The sequence below is a fragment of the Spermophilus citellus genome, assembly GCF_964194105.1.
Source record: "Spermophilus citellus genome assembly, chromosome: 3".
NCBI classification, from domain to species: Eukaryota; Metazoa; Chordata; class Mammalia; order Rodentia; family Sciuridae; genus Spermophilus; species Spermophilus citellus.
The window spans coordinates 113,515,534-113,531,569 of NC_138184.1; the positions used below are offsets into that span (position 1 = coordinate 113,515,534).

At 55.3% G+C, this 16,036-nt stretch overlaps 1 protein-coding gene across 5 annotated transcripts in view; it reads left to right on the plus strand.

Annotated features, from left to right (window-relative positions):
- The window catches only part of MYO18B (myosin XVIIIB), a 220,050-nt gene that overhangs the window by 38,018 nt on the left and 165,996 nt on the right, over window positions 1–16,036 (plus strand). For all 5 annotated transcript variants that reach the window (XM_081282762.1, XM_081282764.1, XM_081282765.1 and 2 more), the window contains exon 12: window positions 3,241–3,385. In XM_081282762.1, the coding sequence (XP_081138888.1) occupies window positions 3,241–3,385 (145 nt within the window). The remainder of the gene's footprint in view (window positions 1–3,240; window positions 3,386–16,036) is intronic.

Below are 16,036 nucleotides of genomic sequence, written 5' to 3' on the forward strand. Positions count from 1 at the left end.
GGCGTGAACTTGGGTGGCAGTGGGGAAAGGCGTCACACAGAAGCGTGGAGGCAGGGAGACAGGGCTGAGTATAGACCACTATTTATTGAGTACCACTGGATGCCACCCCCTGTGCTAGGTGCTTTCTGACCCATTTGGTCCTGGTCGTAGCCCTAAGAGGAAGGTTGAATGTCATGTCCATTTTAAAGAAGCAGAAACCGAGTCTCCAAGCAAGGATGAGAGACATGGGCACAGCGACTCTCTGGGAGGGCAGAATGGAGAGTGTGTCCGTTGTGTGTGTGACCCAGCCCCGTGCCTGCCTTGCAGGAGCCCCTGGGTCTGCAGACCTGGCCCAATCTAAAACAGAGGGCATTTGGATTTTATCTCCCCTCTAAATTACTTGCATTCTTGAGGGCTTCAATCGCATCAGACAAATCCTGAGTTTCTTGTGACTTGACTTTTTTCCTTGCACTGACTTTTAAAAAGTTGAATTAAACACATAAACTATGCTAATATTAAGTAAACGGCTCAATGATGTTTATATCCTTAAACACACCAGCAACCACCCTGCTGAACAGGACTTTGAACACCCCTCACTCATCCGAAGGCTCCTTAGAGCCCCCTCCCAGGCACCCCCACCCCACACCTGTCTTCTATCTTACCTCAGTTTGCCCATTCTTTTTTTGTGGGGAAGGTTACTCGACCACTGAGCCCCAGCCCCAGCCCTATTTTGGATTTTATTTAGAGACAGGGTCTCACTGAGTTGCTTAGGGCTTCACCATTGCAGAGGCTGGCCTTGAATTGTGATCCTCCTGCCTCAGCCTCCCGAGCCGCTGGGATGACAGGCGTGTACCTGACAGTCTGCCCATTCTTGAACTTCACATAAATAGAAGCATGCAGGATGTGGTTGCTTTGGTTTGAATGTGTCACCCCAAGGTCTGTGTGTTGGAGACTTAACCCCCAAATTCCTATGATGGATGGTAGTTGAGGTAATTAGGTAATTTAGGAGGTAATTAGAATTGAATGAGGCCATGACAGCAGGGGCCCCCATGATGACATTAGTGGCTTTTTAAGAAGAGACCAAGAGACCTGAGCTAGCACACTTGTTTTATCCCGCCATGGAACTCCCTCCACCATGTTGTGATGTAGCAAGAAGGCCCTCACCAGATGCAGCACCATGCTCTTGGATTTCCAGAGCTGAGAGTCGAATAAATTTCCATTCTTTGTAAATTCCCCAGTCTCACCTATTTCCTTATAGGTGAAAAAAAGAGAGACAAAGACAGTGACCTTCTGGGTCTGACTTCTTTGGCACAACACTGGGTCTGTGGGGTTCACACTGGGTCTGTGTTTGCCTGTATGGCTTGTTCTTTTTCATTGCTGCGTAGTTCTCCATGGCTGATGTCTGTGCCTAGGGTACTGCCTTGGCTTATCTCTTCTTCTCCTGATAAACATTTGACTGTGAGTCAACTCCTTATCCTCTCTTGGCTTATGTCTATTTTCGTGATTTTGATCCAAGGAGGGGCTTTGGTCAGGGCATTATGTAGAAAAAATTCTACAGAGCAATCGGCTCTGTAGAAGTTTAAGAACTCTAGCCATCCTCCTGGTCCTGATCATTTGGGATCAGAAACAGATGTGTTTGTTGAGCTCCGTTTTCTGTTTCAGAGGGACCTGGGGGTGGGAGAGAGCGAAGCCCACGGGGTTCAGTGGAAGTTTCCCTCCTGTTCTCTTCCCCCGAGCGAGCTCCGCGGAGGATGATGGAGTCCCTGTGTAATTTAAAGTCAAAAGCTCAGGGCTGGCCGTGGGAGGGAGCATAATAAATGTGTTGTCGCTGTCTTCCCTGTGTCCTTTCTCGGCTACTTTGAAATCTCATAAATAACCGGGAGCCGGGTGAGGTCCTTCCTTCCCTCCCCATGCTCCCGCGGAGCAGCTGCGGTTGCTAGGCTGCGCTCCTGGTTGCTAGGGCTTCTGTGGTCCTGTGGCGGCCCAGACATATGACAGATCGGCGGAACATGCCTCTGCTATTCATTGAAACGTTTCCACAGCGAATCTCTCAATGTCACCGCACGCTTTGACGTCGTCCCCATTGCCCCGTGATCCTTTGCAGGTTCCCAGTTAGACCAAGTGGCTTCAAGGGAAGGGACTAGTGGCTTGGGTTGGAGTCAGGAAAGCCGGCTTCTTGTCTCAGATCTGATGTTAATTTTCTGTGGAAGATGGGGCAAGTGTCGTCCCCTCTCTGGGCAGGGGACACTACGAGATTCAAAGACCTGTCAGCCTGAGCGGCCAACCATCCATCACCGCGGTCTCTGAGGGGACCTGGTGCCGATCAGTTCCTCATTATCTGCTGGTGGCTTCTTGACAAAAGGTTCCTCTTCCCGGCGGCGTCTGTTCTCCACCCAGCAGGCTCCTGGGCTGAGTCTCCGTGGCCAGATGGTGCGGGCACGAGAGTTTCAGACAGATTCTAATATTCAATCAGACATAATTGGGATCATAAATCAGAAAACAAAACACAACAGAACCAAACCCCTGCACCCCCCAGACATCTGATGGTGCCCTTGTCTCTTGTGTCCTGCTCACACGTCTTCTGGCAGCCCCCGTGCTGAGCTGGGGATGGCACTCCGGCTTTGGTGCAGTGGCTGCGGTAGCTGATGGTTGGAAGGGGTGATGTCCAGGAAGCGATCAGGGCCCCCAGGGACGGTGATGGATCAGTGATGTCTGCCCTGGGCCTGGGCTGTGGGTGGGGGCTCGTCTAGCCCTTGCCCATGGTGGCTGGACCTGAAAGCACCTGCTCTTTGATATTGTGCCTGAGGCCTTCCGGCAGCCTGCTGGTGACTCCCCAGGCTGGGTCCTCTCCCCTTCTCTCTGACCCACCTCCAAAAATAACCACTCTGTGTCCACGTTCAGTTGGGTCCCTGTGGTCTCCCAAAATCTCCTTCCTTTGCTTATGTGGGTCCCTGTGCCTGTCCCTGTGACTCTCCCTGTGCCTGTCTGAGATGGCCTCCAAGGCCAGGCCAGGGCTTTGCCCATCTCCGCACCCCAGACCCGAGCTCAGCACAAGGCGGACAGAAGCCAGCCTGCCTCCCAAAGCCAGAGAGGAACGTGCTTCTCTGGCTGTCCCAGCAGCCTGGGTTGGGTGTCAGCTCTCCTTGGCTTCATCGTGATGACTTACTGACCGCACAGTCCCGGGACTGACCTTGGCTTGGGCTGTGAGTTGGCCCTTCCTGTTTGTGCTCACGACCCCTCCCCCTCTCTCTTTGCCTTCAGCCTGAAGACAAGCAGAAGGCAGGGGCGGCCTTTGCCCAGCTCCGGGGCGCCATGGAGACGCTGGGCATCTCAGAGAGCGAGCAGCGGGCCATTTGGCGGGTGCTGGCAGCAATCTACCACCTCGGCGTGGCCGGGACCTGCAAAGGTAGGTCCTTCCTGCGGCGCTCACCTGGGCACCTGGCCGTCCCCTTGGGCAGGTGTCCAACCAGGCCCTTCCCTAGGGGAGGTGGGGACAGGGTCGATCTGTCACCTTCCACGTGTCTGGGGCTGCCTGTGGATCCTCAGAGCAAGAAGGAAACAGGCTGGGATTTTCAAAGGAACCTTCTGGAACAGGGTGTCCCAAAGAGCCCTCTGCCCGCTGGAGACGTCTGTCTATGCCATCGGCTATGGTAGCCGCCTGCCCTCTGTGGCTGTAGGGCACTTGGAATGGAGTCCGCGCGACCCAGGGGTTGCATGACTGATTTCTTCTGTGGGGTTGATTTAAACCTTGGAGCTGTTTGCAGCCATCAGGGACGGGGCACAGCCGTGGAATACAGCCAAGTCCGGGGCTGGGCGATGCAGGCCCCTCTCTCCCTGCTGAACCCACCAGGCCATCTCTGTCTGCTCTGAATCGTCTGCTGATGTGGCTACTCCCCCCTGGTCTCTCTAGTGGGTCCAGCGTCCCCTCTTGCCCCTCCCACTCCTGTCTGGCCATGTGCTGTGCCCTCTAGATCCCTTCGACGAGGTGTTCGCCTTCTTTAGGAGTTTGGCCTGGACTGCTGCAGTAGCCTCTTGCTGGTTCTCTCGCTCTTTGGTCACGAGCTCCGGGCTGCTTTCTGGGACCTCGACCCAGGTGCTGGCTGAGAAGCCCCCGCAGCCCCCTCACCTGCCAAACCAAGCAGATGGCCCTGGGTGGTGTGGGCCGCTCGCCTCGCCATCCAGTCTCTTGTTGTGTTTCGCTGGCGCTGTGCAGGGTTCTGGGGAGACAGAGGGGGTCAGAAGCCATGCGGTCCCTCCTCACGGAGCCTGGGGTGCCTTGGATCTCCCGGTGTCCCTGCCTCACTCTTTCCAGTAGGGAGTGGCTTCCTTTGGACCCCAACGTAGAGGTGGGACTGTTGAATGAACACCCGCATGAAGAGGGGCCTGTCGGGGGCTCGGCTGACCTCTGGGCTATTCCGGGGGGGGGGGTGGATTCCTCAAGAAGGTGCCCACACATCTGTGGGCCTCGGGCCCCCTTCTTTCCATCCACGGATCCACACCTATTAGTCCACTGATCTTGGAAATTTCTAGAACTAATGCTGAGTCAGGGACAAGCAGGGCGGGGGTTCCACAAGGACCCCGGCTGAGCAGGGACGTGGCCAGGCAAATGTCAAAGAAGCAGACATCTGACGCCCTCCAGAAACAGCCCTGGGCTTCTCGGTGCCCTGACTGTTTGGTGGCACTACTGGTTTGATGAGGGCCGTGACGTCTCTAGCTCAATGTCCCCGGCACCGAGGCCAACCTGGGCCAGGTGCACCACAGCGTAGGAATCTTGTCCCATCTCCAACCTGGGGTGTGTCCCTCTGCCTGCAAAGCTCAGGTCACAGTCAGAACCGGCCTCTGCATCTGCCTCCTTCTACACCAGGGGTCACCAGCTGCGGCTCGTGGGCCAAATCAGCCTGTCACTTGCTGGGGTGCAAACTAGGAATAGTTGGTACATTTCAGTTGTACAAAAAAATATGTGCATAGATGTGTGTGTGTGTGTGTGTGTGAATAATATGTCATCTTACTTCAATAATATGTTCTAAATTTCATAATATGAAAATTATACGGTATTCAAGTCACAGAGTCCTTAATTAAAGTTTTCTCGGAGCCCGATACATCCCTTCAGTCACCTGTCTGTGGTGGCTCTCTCTCTGTGACGGCAGAGCTGATGAGCAGAGATGCAGATTTTCTACAAAGCAGAATGGAATTATTAGTTGGCCCTTTACAGAAAAAGCCGGCTGAGCGCTAGTCCACACCAGCCCGCGGGGACCACAGCACCTGTAGGTCCATGTGCCTCCTACCTTCCTAACTGCTTGGTTTTGCCCTGGGAAGTTCCTCCCCTCTCCTGGGATCCAGCCAAAGCAAGGAGAAGATGTTAGAAATCCAGCTCTTACATTAATGATGGTCACGTCTGCCTAACAACCTTGATTTAGTCAACATACAATGTATATATGTACAGAAACATCAAACTGTACTCCATAATTGGGTACAATTATAAAATATCGTTTCTTTTTAAGAGAGATTCAACTGAAACCTCAATTTGCTGGGTGACCTTTGGCAAACTAGCTGCATCTCTGGTTTCAGTTTTCTTCTCTGTGAAATGCTGGAGTTGTGTCCATCTTAGTTTATTTTCTGTTGCTATAACAAAATACCCAAGACCAGGTGATTTATGAAGAACAGAAGTTTATTTAACTTCTAGTTCTGGAGGCTGGGAACTAGCAACTGGTGAAGGCCTCCTCACTGCATCATAACATGGTGGAGGGCAACCTGTGGAGAGAGAGGAAGAGGAAATGTGCTGGAGAGAGCTCACCTTTATAGCAAAACCTCTCCCTCTGTAATCCTTTAAGTCATTAACCTCCCAATGCTATTGCAACACGGAACGATTTGTGGGCCTATTGAAACCACAGTAACCGCATCAGAAGTTCTTTTTTGGAGGGGCTCCTGGGGACTGAACCCAGGGGCACTCCGCCACTGAGCCACATCCTTAGCCCTGTTTTTTAAAAATTTTATTTTGAGACGGGGTCTCACTGAGTTGCTTAGCGCCTTGCCATTGCTGAGGCTGGTTTTGAGCTCATGATCCTCCTGCCTCAGCCTCCCAAGCCCCTGGGATGACAGGCGTGAGCCACCGCGCCTGGCAGAAGTTCTTAATCAGGGGTCCACAGCCTGCACCCCAAGTGAGGGTTGCCTGGTGGATTTCAGGCATGCAGCTTCCAGTGGCCGCAGTGATGAATGAGCACAGCCCCAGTGGCTTGAACCAACAGGGGTCCATTCTTGCACAGTTCTGGGGCAGCGACTCTCTAGGGGAGGCCCCCCTCCCCCCCACTCCTGGGGACTCTGGGCAGTGTTTGGCCCCCCCCGGAGGCTTCCCTTTTCTTTGCCCCTGTGCTGGCATCCTCCTCTGTCTCTTCTGAGGACACTAGCCACTGGCTTGGGGCCACTGACAGTGCCACCTTGAGATCCGTAGGACCCTCTTTCCCAATCAAGTCAGAGCCACAAGCACTTGGGCTCAGGACCTGACTTTGGGGGCCACCACTGAAGTCACTGCAAGGGCAGATCCTGGGACAGCCTGCCGGGTAGGGTGGGATGGGACCTAAAGCGTGCACCACCTAGACCCTTGGCCCTCAGGTTCAGGAACTACCAGAACCAGTGGTATCTGGAGACCGTTCTAGGTCTATCTGCCTGTAGTGATTCTCCTTTTCACATCGTTATAGCATTTTATAATCCAGAAAGGACCTCAGAGAAGGGTCAGGTGTTACCTAAGTAGTAGTCATAACATTCCTTCAGTAGCAGTCTTATGCTGGTGCCGTTCTAGCCTCTTGTATGTGTTTACTCTAGAAATCCTCACAAGCTGAGAGTCGGGTGGTGGTGTTATCTCATTTCTTAGGGAAGAAAAGTGAGCACAGAAAGGTTGGACAATTTGCCTGAGGCTGCACAGCAAGGGAGTGGAAGAGCTGGGATTCGAACCCTAGACCCCCAGGCTTTAGCCTCTGAGCTGTTGCTGCTGCACAGTGAGGAGAGAGGGGCCACCTGAGAACCTCCCTCCCTTTTCCCATCTCCTCCTTATCATGAGCCTGTGAACGCGTCAGGCCAGAAGGTCCCCTCAATCGCTCTCCGCTTAGGGGATCTTCACTTCCACGTGGGGAAGCACAGACAGGTTTGTGGCGCTGAGTCTGAGGTTCATACTGGGACTGGGAAGATACCGGAACGGGCGTGTGATTGGTTCAGTCTGTGTCACGTGATCGTCTCCTGGGTCCTGATAGGACGGGCTCCTTGACGGACAGCTCCACCCACCGCCCTTGGCCTGGGCTCTTGAGGGCCTGATGGCGTGGCTCTGGACCGGCACAGGAGTGCTCCGCGCTGGGGCGGGACATCAGGGCTTGGGGACCCGTGGAAAGACGCAGGCCCACTGTCCAGATGGGAGCACTGAGGCCCAGAGCGGCTCGCTGCCCTGCGTGCACCCAGCTCTTCCCCTGGGTTAGAGCAGGGTCCACGGAGTGGGAACCAGGATGAAGGGGAAGTGGACCTAGAGGCCCAGCAGAGAAGGGTGGGGCTGATTGGAAGAGGATCCCCGCCGCCCCGGAAGAGGGTGGACCCCGGAGGGGCCAGGGAAGGGCTGCGCTGGGGAGCCGCTCACCCCTGTGCCCTGGGGCTGTGTCCAAGGGGCAGGGTCGCCTGGACATTTGTCCACCTCCTCCTGCTGATCGTGATTCAGGGGGACACCACGGAGCCCCCTCTGTGAGCAGAGAATGCACCTGCAGCCAGCAGAGGGGCATCTGCACTGGGAGTCCCGGGACACCAAGGGGGTGGCAACCTACAGGGATCAGGGTCACAGGGAGGCCACCCATGCCTATGACTACTCAGTTGAGGTGGCACAAGGATGGGTGTTGCTGAGCCTGGGGTAGGTGACCTCCTAGGGGACACAGGTCTTTGTCATCCACATGGAGCAGAACTGCTCCCTTCTAGAACTTGTTCCCCAAGGCCTGGGAAAGGCCCGTCCTCCAGATGGCCTCCCAATTCTCCCACCTGCACTTGAGCCCTCTCTGCCTCCCTGGGACAAAACAGAGGCCCAGGGAGTCCCCTGCAAAACAGAGGCCCAGGGAGTCACCTGGACTAGTGTTCTGTCCCCAGAGAGGCGAGGGACCTTTGTCTCATTGCTTTCTCCCCGCAGGACAGGGCCATCGGCCCCTCTGCCTGGACCTGCCCCAGACATATAAATGCCTGTGATGATGAAGGAGGAAGTCACATTTATAAATATTTTATTAACACATGATTATGGCCATAATTTCTCCCAGCCCCGCCCCCACCCTCCCACCTTCTAAATTATTTTAAGAAGAGCTTCTGCTCGGCTGCAGGCCCATGGAAACCCTGCCCGGTGATTTACTCACTCTCTCGAGTGCTTTGGAAGATTTCATAATAGGGTGTTCTGAAATCAGCTATTAAGAATTTCACAGTCATATATAAATGTCTTTGCTTTGTGTCATAACAGATCATTTTGAAATATATTAAGAATCATTTCCATTAATCAAGGTTTGCTATATATATATATATATATATATATAAATAATCCTCTCCTCCCAGTGAGCCTGACTTCCTTAGCTTCTTTCAAAAGCCCTGATCCTACTCGTTAGAAGCCGTATCAGTCCCTGTGGAGTGATTTGGGGCCTTCCAAGACCAGACTCAGGGTTTGGAGCTGGTAAAGCAAAAACAGCCACCACCAAGGTTGGGGCAGGGTTTGATGGGCTCTGAAGCACGTGGCCTGCGTTACGCTCTGACTGGACCCAGGCAATAGTTCAGTGAGCAAAATGGCTCCGTGAACAAGAGTCAAGAGGCAGGCGCTGGGTGCGAATGCTGTGCTGCTGTCTCTGAGCCTCAGTCTCCTCTTCTGTGAGATGGGACTAGTGATGGTAGCCACTGTGTGGGCTTCTTGTGAGAATTCAGTGGGTCAGTGAGGAAAATGTGGGCACGAGGGTTGGTGCAGGATAGGGCCCTTCACACATGTCCATTTTCATCCATCTCTGTTGTGTAAATAAGGAAACGGGCTCAGAGGAGGCATGCCACTTACCTGGAGTCACACAGCTGGTCCATTCCAGACTGCAGTGTTTTCCTGTGCTGAGTGCTTACAGACAGGACGATCTTGGAGCAATGGGGAAGGAGCAGGAACTAGTACGATGATCATTTGTCAGAGGAAGAGGTTAGGCCCACCAGAGAGGTTCAGCTCTATCTATACAGAGAGGTTCAGGACACACAGCTAAATCAAGAGATGGGAATGGACCCGGGTGGCCCCGGGCTCTGAGCCCAACCTCGGGACTGCCCCTCCTCCCTCCAGTGCCCTGGTCCACCCAGTTCTGACCCTGCCTTCCTGCAGCCCCCGGTGGAGGGCTGTCCCCCACGACTTGCCCACTTCCTCTGGCAGCCCCACCCATCTGTCAATGGATCAGGTGAAAGTTTGGCCAATTATGAGCACCCTCAGGTGTGGCCACTCACTAGGGTGACCCTGGGGTGCCGCTGGAGGCTCACTCCCTGTTGCTGGCACAGGCTGCGGGAGGGGGCTCGGAGGGTCCTCCCCAGCCGCAGGGGGATGGACCCAAGGTTGGCCTGCAGCTCCCAAGGCCGGTGGCTGGGCATCCCTCTGAAGCCAGCAGGTGGCGGCTCACCCAAGCTCGCGTCTCCCCTTTGGCCAAAGCAGCCAGCAAGACGATTGGCTAGATGGAGGCTGTGCATGGGAGGGGGAAGCCGGGACCTGGGACGCAACAGAGAGGCCAGACTGCCCAACTCCTGGCAGCGAGATGTCCCCTGGGTGAGTGGCTTTGTCCCCTCTCTGGACCTCAGGCTTCATGTCCCAAGGATGACAACCGCCACCGTCCTCCGCCAGTCTACAACTGGGTAATGAGTGTCCCTCAGCCGCGCTCCCAGGTCCTCCCAAGCAGCGCCTGTCCCTTGTTTGCAGAGCGCTTTGCCACCTCCCGGCTCGGCCATTGGCCATGGCCATGGGCATTAGAGCAGCCCGGGGGCGGGCGTGGCCGGGTGGCCGGTGCCTGGGCCACTTCCCTGCGGGGCCGCCCGCGGGATCGGAGCCAGGAACATGGGCTTCGGAACCAGAACCTGATTCTGATGCTCGGTGTGGTCCAGCTCCTGGAGCCTCGCAGAGGATCCGATGGCTGAAGGCTGTGCGGGGCAGTGGTTAGAGCACAGTCCCAAGTGACACAGATCTGGGCTCAAGCCAGCCTCGGGGCTCTCCAGCAACCGTGCTGTGCCACGGACCAGCCCCAAACGGTCCTTGGTGACTGTTCCCCGAGGCTTCTGGGTCTCTGTACTGGAGGGCTCAGTGAGGGCTTCCGGTGAGGGATACCATCATAGGGTGGCCAAGGAAGGAACCAGCTGGCACCTGGGTCCCCTCTCTGCACAGTCTCAGGGCCCCCAGGGGCTGCGGACCCGAAGGCCAGGTTCCCTGCTGTGTCACACCTGCCTTGTTCCCTGGAGGAGAAGCTTCCGGTGGAGGGAGCCGGGCTCTGCCCTGGATGGAGGAGCCTGGTTTGAGGGCAGGAGGGTGGGAAGTATGAGTGTGGCCGTATTTGGCCACTCGCCCTGTGCAGGGGACTTCGACTCTGGAGGCTCAGTTTCCTTGCCTAGAACAGAGGATCAAAGGGAAGAGTGAGTTCAAGGTCAAAGGTGCAGGTGGGTGGGAGGCGGGGGCCCAGGCCTGGCAGGTATGTAAGGAAGAGCTGCTGTTGGGAAGCTCTTCCACACCAGTGACAAAATCCTCCCAGAATCTCTCTTCTCTACCTCAGTCCAAGGCCAGGGACCAATTCACAAGGATGGGCTCTTTTGATGCCCACAGCAGCAAACCCGACAGGGAACGAGCTATCATTTTGTGGTTTGGGATGCTGAGGCTCAGAGAGGGTAGGTAACATCGTCAAGGCCCAACAGCAATCTGTGGTGGAGCAGGTCAGAGCGCAGTGCCAGTCTGACTCCAGAGTTCCTGTGTGTCTCCTCCACGGGGCTGTCTGCCTGGCCCGTCCCTGGGGAGCACTCTGGGTGCTTGGGTCTTTATTCTCTTTCCTAAGAGCACTTCCTAGTTCCATCCGATCTCTGTCCAGTCTTCCAGTCTGCACACAGTCCTCCGTTTGGAAGGCTGTCCCACTCAGCCGAATTGGGGGAGCTCAGAGTTGAGGCTGCAGGTGTAGAGGGGACCAGGCTGGCCCCTGGTTCCCCTGCACAATCATGGCAACTTCCCTGACCTCTGACCTCTGAGACTCAGCGTTCTCATCTGTGACATGGATCATAACTACGTCTACCTCCCACGGGAGTGTGGCCTCCTGAAGTTGGAATGCTTAAAGCTTTGCTGTTCTTGCAGCTCTGGAAGAATGATGTGTCCTCTCCCCAGAAACCAGACTGTCCCTTTGCCCACCATCCGTTGTTACTTGGCAAAAATGACAGCGGTTCCCAGAATCCTGACTGGCTCCCCCATATCCCCCTCCCTGCCCACCCCTCTTGTAATTGTCGTGTGTGTGAGACATTTGTTACAGCAGATGAACTGATACTGATACGTTGTGATGGTGTGTGGCTGTCAGGTCACCAGGGGGCTTCTTTTTGGTACAGGGTATTGAACCCTGGGGTGCTTCACCATGGAGCCACATCCCAGCCCCTGTGTTTCATTAGCGACAGGGTCTCCCTGAGTTGCTGAGCCTGGCTTTGAACTTGCGATCCTCCTGCCTCAGCCTCCCCAGCCGCTGAGGTGACAGGCGTGCGCCACCGTGCCCGGCTCATCTTTGTCTTGATGGTCGTGGGGCCACATCTCTTTCTTCTCTGAGGCTCAAATGGGGGCTTCATCGACTTTTCCTCACTACATCTGTGGCCTGCTTGTCATCCACCTGCTGCCTAAGATGTGACACAGTCAGGCCCATTTATAAGCTGGGGGTGGTTTGTGGTGGGTGACAGAGGAAGGCTGCCACTTGGCTGGCGAGTCCCCCCACCTGCCACGAGAAAGATGTCAGTCCCCCAGGTAGATGTGGCTGTGGCCCCAGGTGCCCAGGAAGGAGGGACATACGATAATACTGATGATAATACTGGACCCCCACCACCAGCAGCAAGGGCCATCCATCAAGGGACAGGAAGTGGCCACACTCTGCAGTGGGCAAGACCCTGAGCGCAGAAGGCTGGTGATGATTGCTATAATGATGCTCTTTCCATAGAACAATGACCCGGGCGTCCAAAGGCTTTGTGGCTTATTTTACTGTTTCTGTTGTTCTCAAGCAACTGTGTGACTCAGGCTTTGATGTTGTCTTTATTAAAAAAAAAAAAAATAGAAACAGTAGCCAGACATGGTCACACCCGTAATCCCAGAGACTGGGGAGGCCAAGGCAGGAGGATTGCATGTTTGAGGCCAGCCTGGGCAATGCAGTGAAACCCTGTCTTGGAAAGAAAAAAAAAAAAGTCGGGGGAGCTGGGGATGTGACTCGAGGATAGAGTGTTCCTGGGTGCAATCCCCAGTGTCTCACCAAAATGGAAACAGTGCCAACGAGTATAGAGTAAGAACAAGGAAGCTTCTTCTTGCACTCCTCATCCCGCTGTTAACAGTCTGGGGTCCGCTCTTCCTTCAGGCTTTAAAAAAAGTAATAGACTTTAAAATTTGGAGTGGTTTTAGTTTGTCGGAAAAGTTGACCAGAAAGTACAGCTCCCCTATCCCCCTCCCTGACCCGCCCCTCTTGTCATTGTGGAGACATTTGTTACAGCAGACGAACTGATACTGATACGTTGTGATTATCAGAAGCCCTCGGTTTGCATGAGGCGTCCTTCTTGGTCCTGTGGCTTTGGAATCCACCACTACAGAACCTCAGCCCAGTTCCTCGGCTCTCACGGGCTGTTTTATATTTTCTTGATTTTTTCATTTTATTTTTGCGGTGCTGGGGAAGGAACCTGATTCTGGAGGGCGTCTCCCTTCCTTCCCACCCTGCACCCCAGTTCCTGCTTCCCCTTAGTAAGGGGAGCTGCGCCTTGTAACCAGGTGTCCAGAGCCCAGAGTGGCTGCACCTCCTCGTGTTTCCTTCCAGAGCGCTGATTTGGGTTGGTGTCCGTCCCCGTGGTGACCCTCTGATGGGCCCAGCCTTGACCATTTCTTCAAGGGCTGCATTGAAGAACATTGGAGTTTGAGAGGCAGGAGGAGTAGGAGGGCTGGTGCCCAGACTGGGGGGCTTCCCTGCATCGGGGGCCCTGAGGGGCAAGTAGAGTCTCCCAAAGCTTGGGCTTGTCTGGAGCTCTGTCCCCATGGTGACCTTCCAGGTCCCACCAGGCAAGAGTCACTCCCTCTTAAAGTACTTCTGATGCAGAGGAGGCTCCAAGTGCTGGAAGGAGCCCCTGTGTACAGGGCAGGAACTGGGCCCAGAGAGGGGGAGAGGATTAATTGGGGCCACACAGCAAAGCTATGGAGGTGGGGGTAACTAGAGTCTTGGTCTCCCGATTCCTGAGCCAGATCTCCTCTTCTTGCTTTGACTGCTCCCCTGTCCCTCTCTACCAAGTGGGTCCCCAAGGGGTCCCCCCCTCCTCAAGGTGAATCTGGAAGACAGAAGAAATCAGGGAAGGTTCTCTGGGCAGCAGGTGGAGTCAGCGGGGCTGCGGGGACAGAGCCCGCACAGCGGGGCAGGGGCTCCTTTCTCACGTAAAGCCGCGTCTGCAGGTGGCCACCTGGAGGGTACCAACCTAGGGGCCTGCGCTGGTGCTGGGCCTGACAAGGGCTCCACTGAGAGCATTCGAGCCTGTGGCCTGGCGTCCTGGGATCTCCTTGATCTGTCCTTGGACCCAGCACCCTAAGGGCTGTCCCCTCAGGTCCCCATCCCGCTCCAGTGCCTTGGCGGCAGGCCACGCCTCCTGTGCCCAGCCTCAGCTGGCGGCTTGGCTCTCTGCCTGACAGCTGGCACAGCTGTGCCTATTCTGGGCCACCGAGAGGATTTATTCTGATTTTCGGAGCATATTGGATTCATTCATTAGGTGGGAACGGCTGCTCTGGGATGTAAACAATTATAGTTTTTTTTTACAAAATGAACTCCCCTAAGTGGCCGAGGCTGGAAAGGCAGAGCTCACAAGCAGCTCAGTGCCTTGGAGGGTGGTGGGGGGACAGTTGGGGGTCTTGGGGCTCAGAGCAGCCGGGCCACTCCCTTGCTAGGTGCCCCCTGAATCCCTTGCCTTCTTTGGTCTCTGTTTTCCATAAATACCAGTGGGAGGTGGCTTCCATTCTGTACCTCCCGTGTGCCAGGTGCTTTGCTTTGGCCATTTCAAAGTTGCTGTGGCGTAGGGACAGTTACCCCGCTATAGAAGAAGAGACTGAGGTTCAGAGAAGAACCTGCCTCATGGGGTGAATTGGTGCTCTTCAGGGTTCCCTTGCCATCTAGGTCATCAGAGTCTCCATTAGCCTGTCACTGGAGGAATGAGGACAGCTCAGGGACCAGGTGCAATGGTGCTAGTAATCACCATGCTGACCAGGGAATCCCAACTGCTGACGTTTACCAAGAACTCATTCTCTGCGGGGCGTGATGGGCGCGTTGTGCACACACCCTTCCACGTGACCCCCGTAACCCTGCGTGGCAGCTAGTCCCCTTGCTCGGATGAGCAGATCGAGACCTGGAGAAGTCGAGGAAGCTGGCTAAGGTCTCGGGGAGGGACGGAGGCCCATCTGGGCCCAGGGCTTCTGTCTTTGAAATCCGCAGCCTGGCTCCTCACTCACGGGTGTCTCGGATAAGTGAGTCAGCTCTGGGGCCCTCGGGCCGTGGGTCACCATGGAGAGGCCACCTGCTTAGCTCAGTGGTGGCTGGTGACACCCCGCTTTCCCTGCGCCATGGGTTCCACCTCAGAGGAACCTCTGAGAGCCGATGGCCCCCACCCAGGTGCCTCAGTGAAGAGAGCTGGGACGGGGCCTGGCCGGGCTGGGTGAGTCCTGCCCCCCGCCTTGCTGGCCGTGCGCCCTCAGCATGCCACACTCCTGACCTGCTGCCTGTCCCACCTGGTGCCTTGGATCCTGTAGTCACCCATGTGACACCTGCCCACCGGGGTCCTCTGAACCCATCTGCTCCTCAGCTTGTCATAGGCTTGGGGACTCTCCCAGGCAGCTTCACGTCCTTGTCTTGTTCCATCCCCAGAGTGACCCCATGGGAGAGGAGCTGCCCCATTTTACAGATAAAGAGACTGAGGTTCAGAGAGGTGACACTTCCTGTTTGAGGGACCACAGCCAGACGGAAATTCTGTGGGGACCTCCAGTTGAGCCGTGCCCCCTGGCTTCTTGACCAAATCAGTCTGGGAGACACTCCCACCCCACTCCCTTCCTGTAGCCATCCAGGGCACCTGGGTAGGTCAGGGTTCTGAGAAGTCCTGCAGGTGGGAGCCGGGCTGGGTCCTTCCTTGCAGGACTTCGAAGTCTCCAGTTGCCCCACTCCTGCCCCTGCCCTGGAATCTTCTTTTCCCAGGACACTAGCTCAGAGTCCCCAGAACATTTTCTGAACCTTTGATCAGTGGAACCTGGAAGCCTCCTAGTGGGACCACATTAGCATTCTGCACACATAACCTCCAGGAGTCTCCAAATGCACTCCTTGGGGGCAGATTCTGTCCATTGTTATTCTGATTTTGCAGAAGAAGAGACTGAGGCTCCAGGTGGATCCCACTTCCCCAACATCACATGGCTTTCAGCAGAGAAAGTAGGGTTTAAACTAAGCAGTCAGCTCCTGAGTGCTGCCTTTGCTTGAGACAGCCACTGCCTCTGCGGCTTATCTCTTCCCTGCAGGTGGTCTCCGTCTTCACAGGCCTGGGAATTGGAAATCTCTGTGTGAGCAAATGGGAACCAGATGCACCAACATTATAAATAAGTCACACAATGTTGAGTGATTCAGGGCCGCCCAGCTATTGTTGGGAGGAGAAGTAACTTGGTTATTAATAAATGCAGGAGGCCACGGTAATTGATAGCGATTGAACTCCCAGTGCGCAGCTAAAACAGCCAGTGTCTCTCCGTCCCTCCCTCTGTCTGTCTCTCCCTCTGTCTCCCCCTCTCTCTGTCTCTGCGTTGATCGTAAAGGGGAAAAGCCTGATTTTT